Genomic DNA, 24,389 nt, shown 5'->3' on the forward strand with positions numbered 1-24,389 from the left:
AAGGTAGGGAGTTTTAAAATGAGAAACAAACTCAAAATTTAAAAATATCATGAATTTCAGACTTCAGACCAAGATGCAGGCATAGGTAGACACACTTTGCCTTCTCACACAACCATAAGAAGGATCACAACTAACCACAAAACAAAAAACAAACAAGCAAAAAAAAAAACAAAAAAGAACAAGCAGAAATGCCAGGAAATTGACCTCTATGGAAGTCCAACAACCAAGGATTTAAAGAAGAAATATTCGTCCAGAGGGGTAAGAGGAATGGAGCTGGGGAGCTGGGGTGGAGAGGATGCTGTGTGGTAGTGCAAGGCAGCTGCGGCCACCAGAAGAACTGGTAGTCCCACATTCATATGTGGGGGATAAAAGCTGGGAATGACACCTGGGGAGGTATCCCATCCACAGCCCAGACCATGCAGCCCAGAGTTCCTAGGCCCATAAAATAAAGCCTCATAGCTTCTGGCTGTAAAAACCAGTTGGGGTTGGGGCAGCAGAAGAATCTACCCCTCTCTCAGGAGAGTCCATTTAGAGTCCCCTGCCCCCATCCTCATCCTAGGTCTTAGAATGAAGCAAACCCACCCATTCTGGGAATCACCACCAGAGCAACAGCTAAAGGGGTGCTAGTTGCATGTGAGAAGTGGATGAAGTAACTGGAAAAGGGGCTAGTGCTGAGCAAGTGACATTGTTCCTTCTCTGACTCCTCCCCAACATACAGAACCACAAAGTGGTATAGTGGGTTGCCCCACCCTGGTGAATATCTAAGGCTCTGCCCCTTACAATATAAAAGGTGCACCAAGACATGGAGTCAAAAGCAGCTCTACCTAATACATAGAAACAAACACCAGGGAGGCTGCCAATTTGAGGAAACAAAGAAATATGGCTCAACTGAAAGAACAGATCAAAACTCCAGTAAAAGGACTAAGCAAAACAGAGATAGCCAACCTATCAGATGCAGAGTTCAAAACACTGGTGATAGAATGCTTAGAGAACTCACTGAGTATAGCAAATGCATAAGTGAAGAAATGAAGGCTACACTAAGTGAAATAAAGAAAAATCCACAAGGAACCAACAGTGATGGAAAGGAAGAAAACCAGGGTTCAAATCAATGGTTTGGAACATAAGGAGGAAATAAACAGTCAACCAGTACAGAATGATGAAAAGATAATTTTTTTAAATGAGGAGAGAATAAGCAGACTTTTGGACATCTCCAAAAGTGCCAACATCTGAATCATAGGAATGCCAGGAGTAGAGGAAGAACAAGAAATTGAAAACTTATTTGAAAAAATAATGAAAGGTAAAAGAAATAGATATACAAGTCCAGGAAGCATGGAACAGTACCAAACAACTTGGACCAAAAGAGGACCACACCAAGACACATCATAATTAAAATACCAAAGCTTAAAGATAAAGAGAGAATCTTAAAAGCAGCAAGAGAAAAGCAGAGAGTTACCTACAAAGGAGTTCCCATATGCCTATCAACTGATTTCTCAAAAGAAACTTTGCAGGCAAGAAGGAGCTGACAAGAAGTATTCAAAGTGATGAAAAGCAAGGACCCACAACCAAGATTACTTTATCCGGCAAAGCTATCATTTAGAATGGAAGGACAGATAAAGTGCTTCCCAGACAAGGTAAAGCAAAAGAAGTTCATCATCACCAAGCCCTTATTATATAAAATGCTAAAGGGACTTATCTGAGGAAAAAGAATATCAAAACTATGACCTTAAAATGACAAACTCACAACTATCAACAACTGAATATAAAAAACAAAAACAAACTAAGCACACAACTAGAACAGGAACAGAATCATAGATATGGAGGTCATGTGGAGGATTATCAGTGGGGAGGGGGAAGGTACAGGGATTAAGAAGCATAATTGGTACATACAAAATAGACAGGAGGATGCTTAAAATAGTAAAGGAAATGGAGAAGCCAAAGAAGTTATATGCATGACCCATGGACATGAACTAAGGGGGGATTGCTGGAGGGAAGGAGGATATTAGGCAGAGAGGAGCAAAGGGAAGGAATTGAGACAACTGTAATAGCATAATTAATAAATTACACTTAAAAAACACTGTGGGTTTTATAATCATTGTAATACTATTAATTGACAACTTATTGTAATGCCATACATTTCAAGACACTTCAGAATGTACTAAGGCAACTAGGAAAATGTAAATAATAAGAAACCTTAAAAAAACATATATAGCAATAAAATTTGACTCCTGTAGATCTGGGCACAATTGGATATAGTTTTAAAAGCTTACCATTTACCTATAGTAGAAATGTAGTGGCTAGAGCCCCAGTAGAAGGGATTCCACCTAACCATTCATACATTCTACACACAAATCTCAAGGTGGTGAGTAGCTATGATACTCTAGGTGGGATTGTTACAGAAACAGGGGAGTCCAAAAATCCCCGGAGTTTGTGGCTGGGGATGGGGAGAAGGAAGCAGCTTTCAGAATGCCTCCACATGCCTGAGGCTGATGGCCGGTGTCTTTCATTATGTAAATTGCTTTAATGCATCCAAAGCCTCAGGTGGATGGGAGGAGTCTTGAACCAGGTGATGGTATGGAAAGCACACAGAGCCTACGTGGGGTTCTGCCAATGGTCAGAACTATTGGCAACACCCACTGCATCAGAGGACGCAGTCAGGGATATATAGGCAGCTGCGAACACTTTAGGGAGGACACGCTGGGGGGGGGCATGCTCGGGGGCACGCTCGGGGGCACACTCGGGGGGCTGGCTTCCTCGCTGGTGAGTGCTCGCAGAGGTGCTCTGGAGAAGGAGAGGAGATCCACGCGGTTTACAGAAAGAAGACAGTTCGCAAGGAGGCTGAGAATCCAGGTGGTCCTGCATTGAGAGCTGGAGGACACCACAGCACAGAAAGGAACTGTCAATCAGATTGAGTGATTGGCAGCTGCTGGTAAAACTGAACTGTGCCTAGGAAGTAGGGAAACGGTGTTTCTGACCCCCCTAAAACTGGTTAGGTTTGGTAGAGGGGAGACAAGGATATGTGTAACTGTTAAATAAACAATTTTTCTTTTCACTCAAATATAATATTCAGAGTTGTAATTTCGGCGGCGGGCAATCGGACCCCTAACTAAAGAGCCCGTGGGTTTGTTTTCAATTGGAGCAGCCCAGGGGCTCTGTAACAGGATGACCCCCTTCAAGAAAAAGCTCTTCCTCATTTGTTCAAGCTATCTGTTTTTCTCTGTAAATATATAAAGCCTCGGATGAACTTTTCTGATTCCTGAGAAATATATACTCTGAATTTTGAGGCTTATCAGTGCTGAGAAGCTAATAAGTTTCCTGTAAGAGCTGGCTACCCTTAAATGGAATTCAAAATCTCTAAACTCCTCAATTCCTGTAAAAGAAAATCCCAAATGTGAAGCGGCCCAATTCCTGTAAAAGAAAATCCCAGACGTGAAGTGGCTATGGCTAAGATCACTTATTGGAAATTATTTCTATGCTTCATCAATATCCTCATACATTTGGGGGCAGGAACAGCAAATAACTAAGAACCAAATAGTCAATGACAGTTATTTCATCCCAAGACATCTTCTTTTGGTTGAAAAAAATTTTTTTAATTCCATTTCCAAGTGTAAATTTTACTTGTCAAGTTTAGTGTTTTATTTACCCATCACAGGAGTTTCCAATGAAAATATAGTAATCCAATACCAGTTCTTACCTTAAAAACAAATTCCAACTTCATTAAGAATTTGGATGCTACCAAGTGACACTGAGTGACCTCTGTCATAGAAAACTTTATCCTAGGCACAGAGTGTGGTGCCAGAGAGAGGTGATCAATCTTCGCTCAGTGGGACGCCTGTATACATTATTAGCCCAGGGGTACCGACATTGGAAGAATGATCCAGCAACCAGTAAACATCAAGATTGGATTAGAGTATGCTCCATTTGTGAGAAGAAAAAGTCCCAACATCTGGCCCCTCCTCTACGTAACCTTTTGTGTGTTAAACATTATTTAATTAAAAACAGGGAGGGGGCTCTTTTCTCAATGAACTCTCTATTATGCCTTAAAACATCCAGGATTTTGCAAGTGTGAAATCTCAGTCCCAAATAGCAGTTTATTTTACTACTGAAAGCCATACCAAAGTAATGATCTATGATAGATGATTTTGGAGGACCTGACATTAAAAGGTCTATTACCGCTGCTTTCAAACACAAGGAAAATAAAAACTAACTTATTAACTGTTGCACAAACAAATAAAGACAAATTAATTCTTAACTGAAAGAATTATTTAGGACATGTTCAGATATATAATATAGTCTTAGTCCAACATATTCTGACTGACTGAATGGATGGTGTGCACGTATTTGGGAAATATATATTATAACATCATACTCTATAAATTTTACCAATTGTAAATTTTTTAATTTGAGAAAAATATTCACAGGTAATAAGTTTTCAAATCTTGCTGAAGAGTTTCAATCTTAAAGGCTCTTTTATGCATGAATAGATTTAATTATGGAAAAGCCAAAATGTAAAAATAACAAAACTATTTAAGTAAATTGTTTTCAATGCAAAAAATTGATCTTTAATCCATTCCAATAGGATAATGATATAAAATAAAGGCAGAACTTTGAATGAAAATAATAGAATCATAAAAAATCAAGGAAATAGGACAATTTTAGAATTGGCAGGAAAAATTAAAAGACTCACCTTTCCTACATGTTCTGATTCTGAAACTTGTCTTTCTTCTGCGGAGCCTGAACCCTGAGGAAGACTGGGGCTGAAGGCCATGAGGTCTGTCTTGGGAGGTCCCTCTCCAGAGCACACCCTCTGTCGTCTCTGATGCGAGTACGACCAGCTCCCCACCGCGCTGGAGCACACCAGCGTGGGCTTCCCCGGCCCGAACACACCGTCGGTGGGCGGCGCCGAGCACCTCAGCGCCGTGTACAGCAGCAGCGTGAGCACCAACAGGCTGGACACCGCACAGATGGCGATGATTAGGTACACGTTCACGTCCACAAGCGTCACCTCTGCGTTTGCGGCGCCAGAAGACGCTCGTGATGAGGTCTTTGGCGCCTGGCTGCTCTCCACTAGCGACAGTAGCACCGTGGCCGTGGCCGCCAGCGCCGGCTCGCCGTGGTCCTTTACCAGCACCAGCAAGCGCTGGCGCGGAGCATCTGCTTCGTCCAGGGCGCGCGTCGTGCTGATCTCGCCCGTGTACAGCCCCACGCGGAACGGGCTGCGTGCATCACCTGTTGCCGACTGTAGCTCGTAAGATAGCCATGCGTTGTAGCCAGAGTCAGCGTCCACCGCGCGCACTTTTGCCACCACGTGGCCCGCACCCACAGACCGAGACACTAGCTCTCTGGAAGCACCGCCCCCGCCTCCCGCCCCAGGAGGCAGCAGCGCGGGCGCATTGTCGTTCTCGTCCAGCACAAACACCTGCAGCGTCACGTTGCTGCCCAGAGGCGGCACTCCCGCGTCATGCGCGCTCACCTGGAACTGCAGCAGCTCCAGCTCCTCGTGGTCCAGAGGTTGCAGCGCGTACACCTTGCCGCTCTCCGCGTGCACAGACACGTAGCTCGACAGCGCACGCTCACCCACCCGCCGCTCCACCAGTGAGTAGGACACCAGCGCGTTCTCCTGTGCGTCCAAGTCCCGCGCGGACACTGTAAAGATGTTGCAGCCCGGCAGGTTGTTCTCCTTGACAAACACCGTGTACTCGGGCTGCGCGAACGCCGGCGCATTGTCGTTCACGTCGGCCACCTCCACGGACACGCTGGCTGTGGCCGACAATGAAGGGGAGCCCCCGTCCTGCCCGATCACTACTACAGCATACTCCGACACGCTCTCGCGGTCCAGGGCGCTGTCCAGCACCAGAGAATAGTAATTCTTAAAGGTGGATACCAGCTTGAAGGGAACTTGGGACGCCAGGGTGCAAGTCACTTGCCCATTGACACCTGAGTCGCCGTCGGACACCACGATGAGGGCGATTACGGTGCCCAGCGGAGCGTTCTCTCGGATCGGGAGTAAAAGAGATGTTATTGAGACTTCTGGGGTGTTATCATTGATGTCCACAATTTTTACTGAAATTTTACAGTGCCCAGTCATTGATGGAGTTCCATTGTCATATGCAATGACTTGAATCTCGTAGGATTTTGTTTCTTCATAATCGAATTGTCCCTTGGTTCTGATTTCCCCTGTGCTGGAATCTATTTTGAACTTGGTCTTTATAGTGGAGGGCGCATCACTGCTAAACGAATACACAATCTCGCTGTTTGATCCTTCATCTGCATCAGAAGAATTTAGTTTAATCACCAATGTTCCATTTGCGATATTCTCTAACAATTGTACTTTGTAAACTGATTGGTCAAAAGTCGGTTCATTGTCATTCACATCCAACACCTTAATAAGCAATTGAACGGTACCCGTAAGCTCAGGTTTGCCGCCATCAGTAGCCACTAGTAACAAATTAACCGCGGCAGTTTCCTCTCTGTCCAGAGATTTCCTAAGCACAAGAAACAGAGACTGGCTTAGTTCATCACTTATCTGTATATCTAGAAAGAAAAACTCACTGGAGCTGAGTTTGTAGGAAAGAAGAGCGTTTATTCCTATATCTGCATCAGTTGCCGCCTCTAGAGGAAACCGCGAGTCAAGCAGCCTCGATTCGTGAAAGCAGAGAGTCTTTACCGCCATTGGAAATATCGGCGGATTGTCATTAATGTCCTTCACCTCCACTTCCACGTGGAAAACCTGCAGCGGCCTCTCCACGACCACCTCCAGATGGATAATGCACTCCAGGCTCCACCCGCACAGGTCCTCGCGGTCAATCCGAGAATTCACAAACAAGATGCCGTTCTGCAGATTTACCTCCAGAAGGTCCCCATAGCCATTGGACACCACCCGGAACAGGCGCGGCACCAGCTCCACCAGCTCCAGCCCCAGGTCCTGCGCGATGCGGCCCACGAAGGTGCCGTGTTTGACCTCCTCGGGGACCGAGTAGTGGACCTGGGCGCTCCGGGTTTCCCAGGCTGCTAGGAACAGAAGCGAGAGCAGCAAACGCCCGACCTCCCTGTCCCTTCTCATAGAAGACACCATTACCAATCCTCAGCGAGTTGCTCAAATTAGAAAATCATGTTTTGCAAAATATGAAATATTCTCCGCTAGTCTCCTGCTGCTTCTTTTATTGTCCTGCTTCTCTGGAGTGAGAATGCGGCTCTGGGTATTTTTCTTCCTCGACACCACTCTGTGGTAGACAGCGACATCATGTGGCCAAAATGTAGCCTCTACTGCTTATCCTGTAGATGTAAAACTAGACTGTCTGATCTAAATTGATTCATAGCTTTCATCTTTGAAACATAGCTTTAAACTCTGGAATATATTCCTTCCCTCTTCTTATTGTCTTAAAAGTATTAAGTTTACCATCTCAACCATTTTTAAATATACAGATTATTAGTATGTTAAGTATTCACATTGTTGTGAAACAGAACTCCAGAACTTTTCACCTTTCAAATCTGAAACGCTATATTTATTAGACAACTTTAAATTTTCCACCACATCCCCATTCATCATTCTAGTTTCTGTCTTTATGAATTTCACCCCTTTAGATACCTCGTATCAGTGGAATCATACAGTATCTGTCTATGACTGTCTTAGTTCACTTAACATAGTGTCCTTAAGTTTCATCTATGTTGTAGCATGTTACTGGATTTTATTTCTTTAAGACTAAATAATATTCTAATGTGTGTGTATACCACATTGTTTATCTATATATCCATATGTTCATGGAGATTTGGATTGTTTCCACCTCTTGGCTATTGTGAATAATGCTGTTATGAACAAGGGTGTGAAAATCTATCTCTGAGATCCTGCTTTCTTTTGGTTTTATTACCTCTTTTTGTTTAACCATTTCTTCAAGTGAAGCACATAGGAATCAAAGGTAAATCAGTCAATTGAAAATACATTTATATATTTCACTGTTGATTTTTTATGATTTAATTTTGTTTTCTAAACAGTTTGCAGATGTTTGAAAAGTTAATAATTCATTTCTCACTTGGATAATGTGCTCTTAATTTAAGAGTATTTAATTTTATACTACATCTGAATTATTGAATAGTACAACTGATCTATTTTTAGTATTAATTGTTTGTGAATATCTTCTTTTATTAATTCTTAGCTGGGCCCTTCACATACATCAATAGGCAAATAAAATAAAGATAACATAGGGATGAAATAAAATGAATTTAGGGGTGGGTCAGTGTGCAAAATACATAATAATTGTTTTTAGTTACTCTAAGGAGGTCAAAAGTTTTGTTTTGGCAAAGAGGAAAACAAAATTAATTGCAAACTTTACTGTTTCCATAAAAGAAAAGCAAAATCCATGCTAAAGAAAAACAAGTTTTTCCTGGCACTAAAAACCAAAAGTAATTTCTCCTTTGAGGCCTATATCTTAAGATACTTATCCACACCATGTATGGAAGTGCATATTTATATTAATCATATTCTAACAGTGAACTCCAAGTGAACTGATGTAAGAAAGCAGAGCATCATTTACTGTCTTATATATGGAAATGGATAATTACTTACTAGTTTCAGGCAGAACTAGTAAGTAATCTATTATTACTTTCCTCTGTTGACCTTCTTTCTCAGGTAGGCTTTTCCCATGTGATGACAAACGGCCAAAGTAACTTTTAGGCTATATATTTTTAGGCTACATTTAGTGACTCTCAACAGAAAGTGCCCTTTTCCTAATAGCCCTGGCAGAAATCCCAAACTATCACTTCACATGACCCAGTTTAGATGACATATCTTTCCTTTAGTCAATAGTTGTGATGGTTCTCACTTGGCCAGACATGAGTCTCTCATTCATTGTTGAAATCAGGAAATGAAATAAGCCATGCCTAAATTATGTGGACTGAAAATGAGGAGATTGTTCTTGTGAAGTGAAGGCCAGCGCAAGGCCTCATGTAGCCAGATTATACTGGATCTTAAACTGATTGCACAGAGCTACAGACTGGCCATTGCATCATTATGTAGTTGCAATGCAACTGCATGTTTGTTAATACCCAGTAATGTTGATATACTAATCAGTGGCCAACATACTGGCTACTGTTGACGTATTAAGAAATTATACCTGGAATTAGCTCTAGGAAACATAGCTTACTTGAGGCAATTTTTATAATCCTAGAAGGTGATTTTGCTGGAGTTTCAGAATGACATGGCTGTGGGTGTAAGGTATATTATGCATTTATTAGAGTTTCTGAGGATCTAGAATATTTTTCTCCCTTGCTCAGAGGGATGGAGTGCCATTGCCAGAAATCCAAGCATATTTCCCCCAATGAGGAAAGAAGACTGAGAAACCATGCTCAACAAATACCACCCAGCTTGACATCTCTTGGCATCTGCAATGGTTTGAGTAAATAGTAGCCCCCAAAAGATATACCCACTCAGAACCATGGCATGTGATGTATTTGGAATAAAGGTCTTTATGAATATAATTAAGGTAACTCTAATCCTAACATCATTGCAGATTAGGGTTGGTCATAAAGCTTATGAAAAGTGTCCTTATAGGAGACAAGAGAGAGAGAAAGAGAGAGAGAGAGAGAGAGAGAGAGAGAGAGAGAGAGAGAGAGAGAGAGAGAGAAATACATAGAGACACAGGAAAAACATATGATGACTGACACAGAAATTGGCATTATGTTTCCATAAGCTAAAGAATGCCAGGAACCACCACAAACCAGAAGAGGCAAGGGAGAATTCTTCCCTAGAGTCTTCAGAGGGAATGTGGCTCTGAGAACAAACACCTTGGTGTTGGACTTCTGGCCTCTAGAATTGTGAAAAATAATTTCTGTTGTTCTAAGCCACCAAGTTTGTGGTAATTTGTTGCAGGAGCCCTATGAAACTAATATAGTACCCATTGCTAAAATTATACCCTTTGTACTTATCAAAGCCAACTGTCGAGTCCCTAAATTAATGTGTCAGAGCATTTATTCTCACAATATCTTCATCCCAGTATTTCATAAAACTATAGCAAAGCCCTAGAAGGAAAAAAATGAAGAGGGAAGGGATCCTAAACAATACATAAAAAGAAGAGGTCCCTAAAATATTTAAAATTGTTTATTTTTTCTATGTTTATATATAAGAAAAAGAAATCACAACACAATTATTTTTTCCATGGAATCCATTATCTAATCTGCTTAGTGGTCAGATGCCTTAGCAAAAAGGTCAATAATAATGTTCTATCAGTTGTAATGCTCTCATCTTAAAATTTATTCTGTTCACATTAGCTTAATGACAGTGGAACCCCAATGAACATGTTGCTATACACTGACTACTTCAGTTTTCCCTCTAAAATAAACACAGCTTTATTTCTGGCTCCTGCAAAGTCTTCTGTGGTTATGGAGACTGCCTACGACAGCTTTCCTCCACATGTTGGCTCGGCATCCCAAACTGCCTTCAGATTATGGCATCTCAATATCAACCTGTGCTTTCACAATTGCTGCAACAGCATAAGACAGTAGAAGAGCCTTGCATTGGCAATTACATGCTTCTGCTTGGAAGTGAGACACAGTTACATTTCACTGGTCAAAGAAAGTCACACCTCAAAGTAACACAGAAGTGAAATCCTCCAGCGTTCCCAGAAGGAAGAGAACAAAACTACTGCTATCAATCAAAATCAACAACTTTCTCATTCTTATCTATCTGTATTCTTGACTGACCACAAGTCTCAAAGGTGCCTGAAGTAATTAATACCTTACTTTAGAATTACTTATTGTTATACCAGAAAATAGAATTACAATCCTAATCTTGGAAAGGAAGGTTTTTTTAAAAAAGAAGGAACATACCAAGAATTTGTCTTCTCAAGTGTCCTGCCTTGCATTTTTGGTGATGTAAATGTAATATTTTCCTACAAATGGAGTTACAATGATATCATCATACCAAGGTAACTTGAAAATAAAGTTACAATTCTTAAAATCACAGTTATGAAACAAAAACTAATTACTGAAATTAGATAATTAAGAGATAATGTATGTGGTTAACAAGACTTTACAAAATCATGTCTTTGTTTTTCTTGGTATCTTTGAAAATTGGAACCTCCATAGAAATGTGAGAATAATATTGTAATTCTCAGTATCTACAGGACAATGATCATTTCAGATAGACAACAAAAGAATGATGGATAACTAATATTCAGCAAAATTAAACCAGTTGTCTAACAATGATTATAGTCTGATAAAAGATCTCATCATATAAAACTTCCTCTTCTGAGGATATGACCAGTTTTTAATTAATTAATTAATTAATTGATTGATTAATTAATTAATTGATTGATTGATTGATTAATTAATTTTTAGAGAGAGGGAAAGGGGATGGGACCCAAAACCCAGGCATGTGCCCTTGACTGGGAATCGAACCAGAGACCCTTTGGTTCTCAGGCCAGAGCTCAATCCACTGAGCCCGGGTATATATGACCATTATTAAATCAATAAATTTCCTATGTGAATAACTAATTTGAATTGTAAACATACCATGAAGAACTAAAGAATAAGCTTGGCCATAATCTACATTATTCTATGCTTTTATTAATACTAAAATATTCAATGAATAACATATTAATCAGAGGAAAGAATAGGTGGAAAAGTTAGAGGATAAAAGATTCATCTTTTAAAAAATTTTTTTTAAAGATTTTATTTATTTATTTTTAGAGAGAGGGAAGGGAGGGAGAAAGAGAGGGAGAGAAACATTAATGTGTGGCTGCTTTTTGCACTCTCCCAACTGGGAATTTGGAGTAACCCAGGCACGTGCCCTGACTGAGAATCAAACCAGCAACCCTCTGGTTTGCAAGCCAGCACTCAATCCACTGAGCCACACCAGCCAGGGCTGGTTCAACTTTATAAAGAAGAAGAAAAGAATTGATATACTACATTTCCTGAAATAAATCTTACAAAGAAAGACAAAACAATTGAAAGTTGTGTTGCCCAAGCCTGATGGTTCAGTTGGTTGAAGCATCATCCCATGCACCAAAAGGTTGTGGGTTTGATTCCCAGTCAGGGTACATACCAAGATTACAGGTTCATTCCCTAGGTGGGACGCCTATGGGAGGCAATCAATCAATGCTTCTCCTTCACATTGATGTTTCTCTCTTTTCATTCTCCTCTCTAAAACCAATTTAAGAAAATATCCTTGGGTGAATATGAAAAAAAATTTTAAGAGAAATTTGTGTTAACTGTCCAAAGATTCTGAATGAAACAAGAATATTAACTATCAATGGGAAAACTGCTCATTTATTTATATTAAAATAAATACTAAGTAACAATATCAGTCCACAATAATCTTTTTTTCCATTCCAGAATTACCTTTTCATTAAAAATCTCCTTTTTAAACCCATTTCTTTTGGTTTAGTGATCAAGTTAGTACCTTCAACCAACCCAACAATAACCATTATACAGAAATAATTGTTTAGTTGTTCTTAGATCCATAATTTATCAATCTAAAATTCTGTTTTTGTCAGTGATCCAAATATATTTGTGTGAAGGCATGCCTGAGTGTCTTCAGGCTGCCCTGGCCAGGTAACCCAGTTAGTTGGAGAATCATCCTGATGCACCAAGGTTGTGGGTTCCATCCCCAGTCAGATCACATGCAAGAAGCACCAATGAGTGCATAGATGAGTGGAGCAACAAATTGATGTTTTACAGTCAGTCTCTCTCTCTCTCAAATTAATTTTTAAAAATTTAAAAGGCTATTGGTATTTATCAAATAATGCTCAATTCCATTACCAATCTTATTGTTACCTCTCAGTGAAGTATTGTCAGAAAACTCCTTCTTCAACCTATATAAATTCTTGAAGAAACAACTTGTGCCATTTTAGCTTCAAGTGCCAGCCTTTACCTCAAGTTTTTCTGGCTCAGTAGAAGAAAATATATGTTTACCTTTGCCATACTATTTATGATTTTTAGCTTGGTCTCAAAATATAGTTTCCTCTATCTATCCCAACTGTTTGATCATTTTAATTTCCCCTTCCAGGGCATTTCCCTCTATTTGATTATATTTTTCTTTAGCTGAAGCAATGAGAATTACACATAGTTTCTGAGTACTGGTCACACATACAGGGAAAACCTTCATCTGCTTTGTTTCTAAGAAACCTTGCTAATAACAACAGTCAGCATTTTACTGCCTCTTTTTTCAAAAAGTCATGAATAGAGTACCCTGGTTATACAAAGAAAATGGAAGAAGCAATATTACGCCAAATCCACATCTTTTCATAACCTAAATGTTATTTTAAATACAATATGGTCCCCTGGAAGCAATCTTGCCTCTGTTGTTTTACTGTTGCTCTGTCCCTAGGTTCTGCAGTAGGGCTCTCCATGTGTGCTTGTGGAATGGATTCATAAGTACTGAATGTCTCCAGAAGAAATCTTATCCATAGACATTAGCAAATGCAGCTATGGGGACAGAGTAATGTGAGTGGAGGAGAGAAATTAATTTTTGTCAAGGGCTTGACCTTTCATTACAAGATTAAGGTAATAAATAGACCTGGAAATGTCTGTATATGACTACATTGTGATCCTGTGTTAAATATAATCAAGACTGCTTAGTATTTCAGTATTTTTAAAAAGTAAGATATTTTTTCAAATAATATGACAATCGGTCCCTTTTTGTTTGTTTGTTTCTATGGTCCATTCAAGATGCAGCTGCAAATAACAGAATGAATATTTATATTAAATGCTAAGATTTGTTTCAATTATAGTGAACATTTTGAATACATTTTTAAAAGTCAAATTTGAAAAGGTGGTTATATAGTAAAATTTTCTTTAAAAAAATTAATTAAAGCCAAAGCTTAAAAGTCGGACTTACATTACCGGAAAGTTCCGAATTTGTTTCTGGATGTTCGTTTCCTTCCGTCATTTTCGGACCCGGAGGAAGACTGGGGCTGAAGGCCATGAGATCCATCTTGGGCGGCCCCTCCCCAGAGCACGCCCTCTGCCGCCTCTGCTGCGAATAGGACCAGCTCCCCACCGCGCTGGAGCACACCAGCGTGGGCTTCCCTGGCCCGCATGCGCCGACAGTGGGCGGCGTCGAGCACCGCAGAGCCGTGTACAGCAGCAGCGTGAGCACCAACAGGCTGGACACCGCACAGATGGCGATGATTAAGTACACGTTCACATCCACCAGCGTGGTCTCCGCGATCACGGTCCCTGCAGACACTCGCGACGAGGTCTTTGGCGCCTGGCTGGTCTCCACCAGCGATAGCAGCACTGTGGCCGTGGCCACCAGAGATGGCTCCCCATGGTCCTTCACCAGCACCAGCAGGCGCTGGCGCGGATCGTCAGCCTCATCCAGGGCGCGCGTGGTGCTGATCTCGCCTGTGTAGAGCCCCACGCGAAACGGGCTGCGCGCACCACCCTCCACCGACTGCAGCTCGTAAGACAGCCACGCGTTGTAGCCAGAATCCGCGTCCACCGCGCGCACCTTCGCCACCACATGGCCTGTGCCCACCGACCGAGACACCAGCTCACTCACCGCAGTGCCCCTGCCATCTGCTCCAGGCGGCAGAAGCGCGGGTGCATTGTCGTTCTCGTCCAGCACGAACACCTGCAGCGTCACGTTGTTGCCCAGAGGCGGCACTCCCGCGTCACGCGCGCTCACCTGGAACTGCAGCAGCTCCAGCTCCTCGTGGTCCAGAGGCTGCAGTGCGTACACCTTGCCGCTCTCCGCGTGCACAGACACGTAGCTCGACAGCGCACGCTCACCCACCCGCCGCTCCACCAGCGAGTAGGACACCAGTGCGTTCTCCTGTGCGTCTAAGTCCTGCGCGGACACCGTGAAGATGTGGCAGCCCGGTGGGTTGTTCTCCTTGACGAACACCGTGTACTCAGGCTGCGCAAACGCCGGCGCATTGTCGTTCACGTCGGCCACCTCCACGGACACGCTGGCTGTGGTCGACAGCGAAGGCGAGCCCCCGTCCCGCGCGGTCACTACTACCGCATAGTCCGACACGCTCTCGCGGTCCAGGGCGCTGTCCAGCACCAGTGAATAATAATTCTTAAAGGTGGACACCAGCTTGAAGGGGACATCAGGTGTCAGGGTACAGGTCACCTGCCCGTTGACACTGGAGTCGCGATCGGACACGGAAATGAAGGCGATGACGGTGCTGAGTGGAGCGTCCTCTCTGACTGGCAAAGACAAGGAGGTGACCGCCAGTTCCGGAGCATTATCATTTACATCCAGCACTTTCACTAAAACCTTGCAGTGATTTGACATTGGGGGACTTCCTTTATCAACTGCTTTTACCTGAACTTCATAGGATTTTGTTTCTTCATAATCCAGTCTACCGATTAATCTAATTTCTCCTGAGCTGGAATCAATTTTGAAGTTCTTTCTAATGTTGAGAGGGACATCACTGCCAAATAAAAATACAATTTCTCCATTTACACCTTCGTCAGCATCAGAGGCATTTAATGTGGTCACTAATGTTCCATTTGCTGTAGTTTCTAATAAGTGGACTCTGTACACGGCCTGGGCGAACAATGGGGCGTTATCATTAACATCGAGCACCGTTATCAGCAGTTGAACTGTACCTTCCAGTTTAGGTTTGCCTCCATCAGTGGCTGTCAATAATAAATGAAGTTCTGGTTTTTCTTCTCTATCCAAAGATTTTCTCAATTCAAGTGAAAGTGACTTACTCAGTTCATCATTTGCCTGTACATCCAAAGAGAAATAATCGCTGGAGCTCAGAGCGTAGGTTAGAAGAGCATTTGTACCAATGTCCGCGTCTGCAGCGCCCTCTACCGGGAAACGCGAATCCAGCAGTCTAGATTCAGGAATAAATAACCTCTGTTCTCTTTCTCTGAAGACCGGTGGATTATCATTTATATCCTTCACCTCTACCTCCACGTGGAAAACCTGCGGCGGCCTCTCCACGATCACCTCGAGGTGGATGCTGCACTCCAGGCTCCGCCCGCACAGCTCCTCGCGGTCAATCCGAGAATTCACAAACAAAATGCCATTCTGCAGATTTACCTCCAGAAGGTCCCCGTGGCCTTTGGGCGCCAACCGAAACAGGCGCGGCACCAGCTCCGTCAGCTCCAGTCCCAGGTCCTGCGCGATGCGGCCCACGAAGGTGCCGTGTTTGGCCTCCTCCGGGACCGAGTAGTGGACCTGGCCGCTCCCCGCCTTCCAGGCTGCAAGGAGCAGAAGCGAGAGCAGCAGGCGCCGGCCTCCCTTGCCCCTTCGCCTGGGATACAGCATCGCAAAAGCACACCTTTCGTACTTCTCTCACCTTACTTCAAAATCATGACTTTTTACTTCATATTTTTAATAACTTATCTCCTTATCGTTTTTGTCTTCTCTTGGGCGGTGACAAAATGGAGCTTCCTCCTTAAGTTTTGATGATCAGTACATTTCCAATGATAAGACTTTGTGGTATACAGCGACATCATGTGGCTAATGGTGTAGATTTTAGATCAATTCATTGATTTCCAAAATAGTCTCAAATTCATTTGCAATTTACTCAATGCAGTCATGTTCAATTTTATGTCCTTTTAAAGGCCCAGATATTTCAAATGTCCCTAGAGAGTATGTCCTTCAACATTTTCCTTTAGCTGTTTTCACAAAAACATTACAATTAGATTTTAGAAAATCACAATATGCATAAAAAAACTACCTCTTTCATTTAAAGCAATCTATCAGCTCATATATTTTATTGTTAAATACTTATAACTGAACACTGGAGTTTTCAAATAGGGCACTTAGACCACTAAAATTGACGTTATCCTTCAATAGTTTGGTTGTCTATTTTTTAAATGATATGTCATTACCAAGTACTTATATATGAAATATTTAGAAATTTTGATGAAATATATTTAAGATGCTTTCTGTGTTGTATAAAAAACAGCACCATTTTCTGATACTTTAAGTCTTAGAATAATGATATTTGGGACATTTCACTTTCTTACTTTTTATATAACATCTAATTGCTGAACTTATAGCTCTGACCTCCAAAAGTCATTCCAAATTGATTGATCTTTATTCCTACAGCCAGTTTTAAGGAAATTATATTTTTTCTTTTTTCTTATTAAGACAAAATATTGTCATACTTAAGTTAAAATAATATAAATATAGAATCAATATCAAGTTAATATATCTGGGGATTTGAAAAGAATCCATCATCAACATTTTTTTTTTCAGATTTAATGTGTTTTATTGATTAAAATATTACATTTGTGCCAATTTCCCTTCCCTCTGCTCCCCTCCACCCGGTGGCCCCCCTCCCTCCAGTTGTCCCCCCCTTTTAGATTATGTCCATTAGTTGTGCATACAGTTCCTCCCAACCTCTCTCCGTCTATTCCATTCCCTCCTACCTTGATCCCCAATTCCTATATCATCTCCCTCCCTTTCCCCATTCCCCCTACCTGTTGACCTCCCCCCAATATGCTTCCCGTACCCACAGTTCCTTTTCCACTCTCGTTGCCTATTTAGTTTGCCTTTGTTTCATCTCCCTAGCTTCTGTTTTTTAAACCAGTCCCTTTAACATCTCATATAACAGTGGTTTGGATCTAATGAACTCTTTCAGTTTTATTTTGTCCTGGAAACACTTTCTCTGTCCTTCTATTCTGAATGACAATTTCGCTGGATAGAGTATTCGTGGTTGTAGGTTTTGGATTTTCATTACTTTGAATATTTCTTGCCAGTCTCTTCTTGCCTGTAGGGTTTCCCTTGAGAAGTCAGCTGATAGTCTAATTGGGACCCCTTTGTACATAATTCTTTTCTTCTCTCTTGCTGCTTTTAAGATTCTCTCTTTATCTTTAATTTTTGACATTTTGATTATAATGTGTCTTGGAGTGGTTCTCCCTGGGTCCAGTCTCTTGGGAACTCTCCTTGCTTCCTGGACCTGCAAGTCTATTCCCTTCCCCAAGTCTGGGAAGTTCTCCTTTATTATATTTTCACTCAATTTTTCAAGTTCTAGTTCATCTTCCTCATTCTCTGGCAAACCAATGATTCTTATGTTGGGCCTTTTATAGCTGTCCCAGAGGTTTCTGATCCTCTCATTGTTGCTTCCCATTTCCTCTCTCTGCATTGGTTGACTGCTTGTTCCTTCTCCATATTCCAGTTTGTTGAAATGAACTCTGGATTTTTTTTTCTCACCATCTATCTCGTATGCGGTTTTGTTCCTTTCGTTATGAAAGTTTTTCGCTTCTTTCTTATCTTTTTCCTGCTCTTTTGTGAATTCTGTAAGCCACCTGATAACAATGGCCCAGAACTGAGCCTCTGACAGGTTTCTTATCTGTTCATCTGTCAGGTTCTCTATCTGCTGCCTGGTGAGTTGTGTCACCGGGATTTCTATAGTTGTCTGCCTCATTTTGACAGATGTGTTTTGTTTTCTTGGGCCGGCTGTCCGGGGCAGTGCCTGTGTACGCGTCACAAATCAGCGACCGGCGCCTGCCTGTCCGCGACCTATTTCGCAGCCCTGTGGTGCTTTCTTTGGGGGCGGGGGTCCAAGATGGATTCACACAGTTATTCAGCTAGGAGACCGGGATCCGTCCTCCCGCCCTCCTGGGCCTCACTGTTCAAGGCGATGCGGCGGCCGCTCTCCCCAGCGCCGGAGTCGCGCACCGCCAGGGGCTTGACCGCAGCCGGGATTCCTTGCAGGGGTCGCGCACCGCCAGGGGCTTGACTGCAGCCTGGATTCCTCCCCGCCCCGCCCTGTCCAGGTGCGACCGCAAACAGCACTGCCCTCTTTAACTCTTACCTGCCCAAATGGCACCGCTGGTTTATAACTTCATATGTTGGACTTCCGTGTAGTTTTATTTTCTGGAATTTCTAGTTATCCTTTGTTTTGAAGTAGTTGTATTCCTCTCTAGTTGTAGAGGGAGACCTAGCGTGTCCGTCTAAGCCTCCATCTTGGCCAGAAGTCCCATCATCAACATTTTTAATGTAAACTTAATGTAATTAGGCTTTGAGAAGAAACTACTTGAAAAAAACATAAATAAACTCCTTTTTCAACTTCAGTCCAATTCTTTTTATTTATTTATTTATTTATTTATTTAATTTATTTATTTATTTTGGTTTTTCAATCACAGTTGTCCCCTTTTCCCCCAATTTCTCTCCCCCACCCAACCCACCCCCTCTCCCACAATCATATCCCACCCCGTTGTCCATGTCCATGAGTCATTTATACGGGTTCTTTGACTAAACCCTTCCCTTACTTATTCCCCTTTTCTCCCTCTCCCCTCCCCCCTATTTACTGCTATTTTGCTCTTTGTTCTATTTAGTTCCTTTGTTTGTGTTGTTCTTTAGTTTCCTGTATTAGGTGATATCATATGGTATTTTTCTTTCTTTGCTTGGCTTATTTCACTAAGCATAATTCTTCTAGTTCCATCCATGTTGTTGCAAATGGCAGGAGTTCCTTCTTTCTTTCTGCTACATAGTATTCCATTGTGTAAATGTACCACAGTTTTTTGATTCACTCATCTACAGATGGGCACTTAGGTTGTTTCCAGCACCTAGCTATTGTAAACAGTGCTGCAATGAACATAGGGGTGCATAAGTTCTTTTGAATTGGTGTTTCAAGATTCTTCGGGTATAATCCTAGTAGTGGAGTTGCTGGTTCAAACTTCAGTCCAATTCTTAATAACACCATAGCTACATCAAAATTTGAGTATGTGGTTATAAACTATCACTAGTTAATTTTTAAAAGAATGTCCTTAACATATCTACTTAAAGTACTAAGGATTTTCAAGGATGTTAATATTAATGAGGATTAATCTATTATGTGTCCCTAATCAGAAAACCCAAATCATTGTTTAGATTAATAATTAAAATATAGATGAAACATGATACTATTGTTAAGGTTTGTTTTATTCTCACTTAAGATAGAGGGGAAGGGAGAGAGAAACATCTATTGATTGCCTCTCGCATGCACCCTGACTGGGGATTAAACCCACAATTTAGGCATGTGTCCTGACTGGGAATTGAACCTGCAACCTTTCTGTTATGGAACCATGCTCCAACCAGCTGAGCCATTCTGGCAAGGGTTTATGATGATATTTTATTTTTTTAAACAAGCATATAATTTCAATAGTTTGGTGTAATCATTACTTTATTACAAAGTGTACAGCAACATAAGATACATCAATATCCATTTATTCTCAAAATGAAGCAAATTCAGAATTTGGAATTTCCCTAAATATTAGCAGATTTAAACAATACTACCAATATTTGAATGTACAAGATACTTTAATGTATTATAAGTTTTCTTGGGATACATGTTATTATTATTAAGAAAACATAGAATAAATGCTAACAACAACCCACTGGCATTTAAATATTTTAAATATAAAACTATTGAATTAAATATACTTTATTTTTCACAGTTAAAAGCTTGATTTACCTTTTAAAACATACCTAATTTAACTAAAAATTATATAATTACCATGCATTAATATTGAAAACCACAATGATCTTTATATATAATTTCAACCACAAACCACATTATACTGTTTCATCCTTTCTTTTGATTAAAAAATGCTCAATTTGAAGGTATTCTCAATATTAGAAAAACATAATTTACAATAATCATAGAACTCTTAATTGAAACAAAACAATACTTAACCATGAACTTCATTATCATGGTAATGATCATGAAAATAAAAGACTATACAATACTACCTTCAAGGGGAAAAAATGAAAGTATAAATGCCTTGAAAAAAGTATTAGCAGACAGAGCTGTTTAAAAACTAGTGTTTGTATGTTTTTAAAGTTAAGCTGGTATAAACTCAAATTAGAGTGTTATAACTTAAAGATATTAAAAGCAATCTCCATGGTAACCACAAAGAAAATAGCTATAGAATCTGAATAGATATAACCATTAAGGAGATTAAATCAGCAACTTTTAAAATCTGACAAAAAGAAATCCTTGACCTAGTAGTTTCACTAGTGAATTCTACCAAACGTTTAAAAAGGAAATAATATCAATCTATCTAAAACTTTTTCAAAAATTGAAAAAAAGGGAACACTTTCTAACTCATTCTATGAGGCCAGCATTACCCTGATACCAAAGCCAGACAAAGACACTACAAGCAAATAAAGCTACAGATCAACATTCCTTATGAAGATTGAAGCTAAAATCCTCAAAAAATATTTAACAACAGGACTCAGCAGCATGTTAAAAGGATTATACACCACAAGCAAGGGGGATTTATTCCTAGAATGTGAGGATGTTTCAACACAAATAAATAAATCAGTGTAATACACTACATTAACAGAATGAACAAAAATCCACATAATCATATTAATAGATGCACAAAAAGAATTTCACAAAATTTATTATCCTTTCATGAAAAAAGGACTCAAAATCCTAGGAATAGAAGGAAACTACCTCAACATAATAAAATGCAATATATGAAAAACCCAGAGTGAACATTATCCTCAATAGTGAAAGACTGAAAGCTTTTCCTCTATCAGGAACAAGAAAAGAATGCCTGTTTTACCTCTTCTAATTCAACAGAGTAATGGAAGTTCTAGCCAGAGCAGTTAGGCAAGAAAAACTAATAAAAGGTATCCAAATTGGTTAGAAACAAGTAAAATGATCTCTGTTCACATATGATATGATCTTTTATTTAGAAAACCCTAAAGATAACAGAAAAAAAATTAATTAATTAATTCAATGAAGTATTAGGAAACAAAGTCAACACACACAAAAAATCAGTTGCATTACTATACACTAAGAATGAACAATCTGAACAGAAAATTAAGAAAGTATTTACATTTACAATATCACAAAATACTCAGAGATTAACTGAGGTGAAAGATCTGTATGATGAAAAATATAAAATTATTTCTGAAAGAAATTAAAGAAAACACAAATAAATAGAAAGACATCTCATGTTCATGGACTGAAAGACTGATTATTGTTATGATGTCAATAATACTCAAATTGATTTACAGATATAATGTAACCTTTACCAAAGCCCCAATAATGGTTTTTTCATAAATAGAAAAACGCATCCTAAAATTCATATAGAATCTCAAGGGACCCCGAGTAGCCAAGACAATCCTGAATAAGAACAAAGCTAGAGGATTCTCACTTCATAATTTCAAAGCTTACTACAGTACCGTAATCAAAACATATGATATTGGCATAAAGACAGAAATATAGACCTTGCCAGGTGGTTCTGTCGGTTGAAGCATCATCCCATGCACCAAAAAACTGTGGGTTCAATCCCCAGTCAGGGCACATATGGGAGGCAACCAGTCAATATCTCTCTCTCTCTCTCTCTCTCTCTCTCTCTCTCTCTTTAAAACCAATAAACATATATTTGCTCTGGCTACTATAACTCAGTAGGTTGGGTGTTTTCCTGTAAATCAAATAGTCTCAGGCTCCATTCCCAGTCAAGGCACATGCCTGAGTTGCAGGTTGGGTTCCCAGTTGTGAGAACAGAAGAGGCAGCCAATAAATGTTTTTCTTGCACATCGATGTTTCTCTCCCTCTCCCACTCCCTTCCCTTCTCTCTAAAAATAAATAAATAAAAATTTTAAAATGAACATATCCTCAGTTGGGGGCATGCAAGAGACCCCCAGTCAATGTTTCCTTCCCTCTCTTTCTCCCTCCTCTTCCCTCTCTCTAAAAATAAATAAAAATAAAATATTTTTAAAAATCAAAGGATGCTAAACAATACTTTAAATTTAAATAAAGACATAAAGATCTCCAGGAAATATCAATACATAAGCATATATAAAAGTCAATATTATTGTAATTTTGGTTGTAACTGCACTTCTTGTTTTCTACATAATTAAAAGGAAAATACACAAATATAATTTAAATCTATGTTATTGGGCACAGAATGCATAAAGATGTAATATATGACATCAAGGGAGCTTGTCAAGATGAGGAGATAGAGAAGTATGGCCCAAAAGAAGGAACAGATCAAGGTTCCAATGGGAAAACTAAGTGATGAGGAGATAGCCAACCTAACAGATGTAGAATTCAAAACACTGGTGATAAAGATCCTCACAGGCTTGACAGATATGCTTGAGTATGGCAAACACATAAGGGAAGAAGTGAAGGCTATCCTAAGTGAAACGGAGGAAAATCCACACAAAACCAATGGTGAAGGGAAAGAAACTGGGGTTGAAATCAATGATGTGGAACATAAGGAAGAAAAAAAGTCAAACAGAATGAGGAAACAAAAAATGAAAAAAATGAGGAGAGGCTTAGGAACATCTGGGACAACTTTAAACATACCAGCATCCAAATCATAGGGATGCCAGATGGAGAAGAGGAAGAGCAAGAAGTTGAAAGCTTATGTGAAAAAATAATGAAGGAAAACTTCCCAAATTTGGTGAAGGAAATAGACATACGAGTTCAAGAAGCACAAACACTGTCCCAAACAAGCTAGACCCAAAGAGGACCACACCAAGACACATCATAATTAAAATGCCAAAGGTTCAAGATAAAGAGAGAATCTTAAAAGCAGCAAGAGAAGAGCAGAGAGTTACCTACAAAGAGGTGCATATAAGGCTATCAGCTGATTTCTCAAAAGAAACTTTACAGGAAAGAAGGGGCTGGCAAGCAATATTCAATGTGATGAAAAGCAAGGACCTACAACCAAGATTACTCTATCCAGCAAAGCTATCATTTAGAATGGAAGGGCAGATGAAGTGCTTCCCAGAAAAGGTAAAGTTTAAAGAGTTCATAATCACCAAGTCATTATTATATAAAATGTTAAAGGGACTTCTTTAAGAAAAAGATCAAAACTATGAACACTAAAATGACAACACACTCACAACTATCAACAACTAAATCTAAAAATCAAAAACAAAATCCAACTAAGCAAACCAGAATAGGAACAGAATCATAAGTGTGGGGATAATTTGGAGGGTTATCAGCTGGGAGGGGGAAGGGGGAGAAACAGGGAAATGGTGCAGGGATTAAGAAGCATAATTGGTTGGTACAAAATAGACAGGGGGAAGTTAAGAATAATATAGGGAAGGGTGAAGCCAAAGGAGTTATACGCACGACCCATGGACATGAACTAAGGGGGGTGGGATTGCTGGAGGGAAGCGGGGAACTGGGCAGAGGGGAGCAAAGGGGAAAAAAAATTGAGACTACTGTAACAACATAATCAATAAAATATACTTTTAAAAAAATAATCCTGAACCCCCCCAAAAAAAAATACATAAAGGGCCCTGGCTGGTGTGGCACAGTAGATTGACCACTGGCCTGAAATTCAAAAGGTTGCCAGTTCAATTGCCAGTCAGGGCACATGCCTGGGTTGTGGGCCATGTGCCCAGTTGGGTGCATGCAAGAAATAACCGATCGATGTTTCCCTCACACATCAATGTTTCTCTCCCTCCCTTCCTGTCTCTCTAAAAATAAATAAATAAGTAAAAAGATTTAAAAACATAAAGGAAGGGG

At 40.4% G+C, this 24,389-nt stretch overlaps 2 protein-coding genes across 2 annotated transcripts; both read right to left on the bottom strand.

Annotated features, from left to right (window-relative positions):
- Positions 1-206: 206 nt before the first annotated feature.
- On the bottom strand, positions 207-7,072 carry LOC150000663 (protocadherin alpha-2-like). Its single transcript, XM_090290249.1, is given in 3 exon segments — positions 207-432; positions 2,678-2,778; positions 4,604-7,072. Coding segments are annotated over 3 exon segments (2,796 nt in total).
- Positions 7,073-13,798: 6,726 nt separating this feature from the next.
- On the bottom strand, positions 13,799-16,222 carry LOC150000664 (protocadherin alpha-1-like). The gene has a single exon (XM_090289381.1). It carries the CDS (start codon positions 16,220-16,222, stop codon positions 13,799-13,801), a length of 2,424 nt encoding a protein of 807 aa, XP_090145507.1.
- Positions 16,223-24,389: the final 8,167 nt, after the last annotated feature.

The sequence above is a fragment of the Furipterus horrens genome, unplaced genomic scaffold (genome assembly GCF_987537825.1).
Source record: "Furipterus horrens unplaced genomic scaffold, mFurHor1.1.pri manual_scaffold_10, whole genome shotgun sequence".
NCBI lineage: Eukaryota > Metazoa > Chordata > Mammalia > Chiroptera > Furipteridae > Furipterus > Furipterus horrens.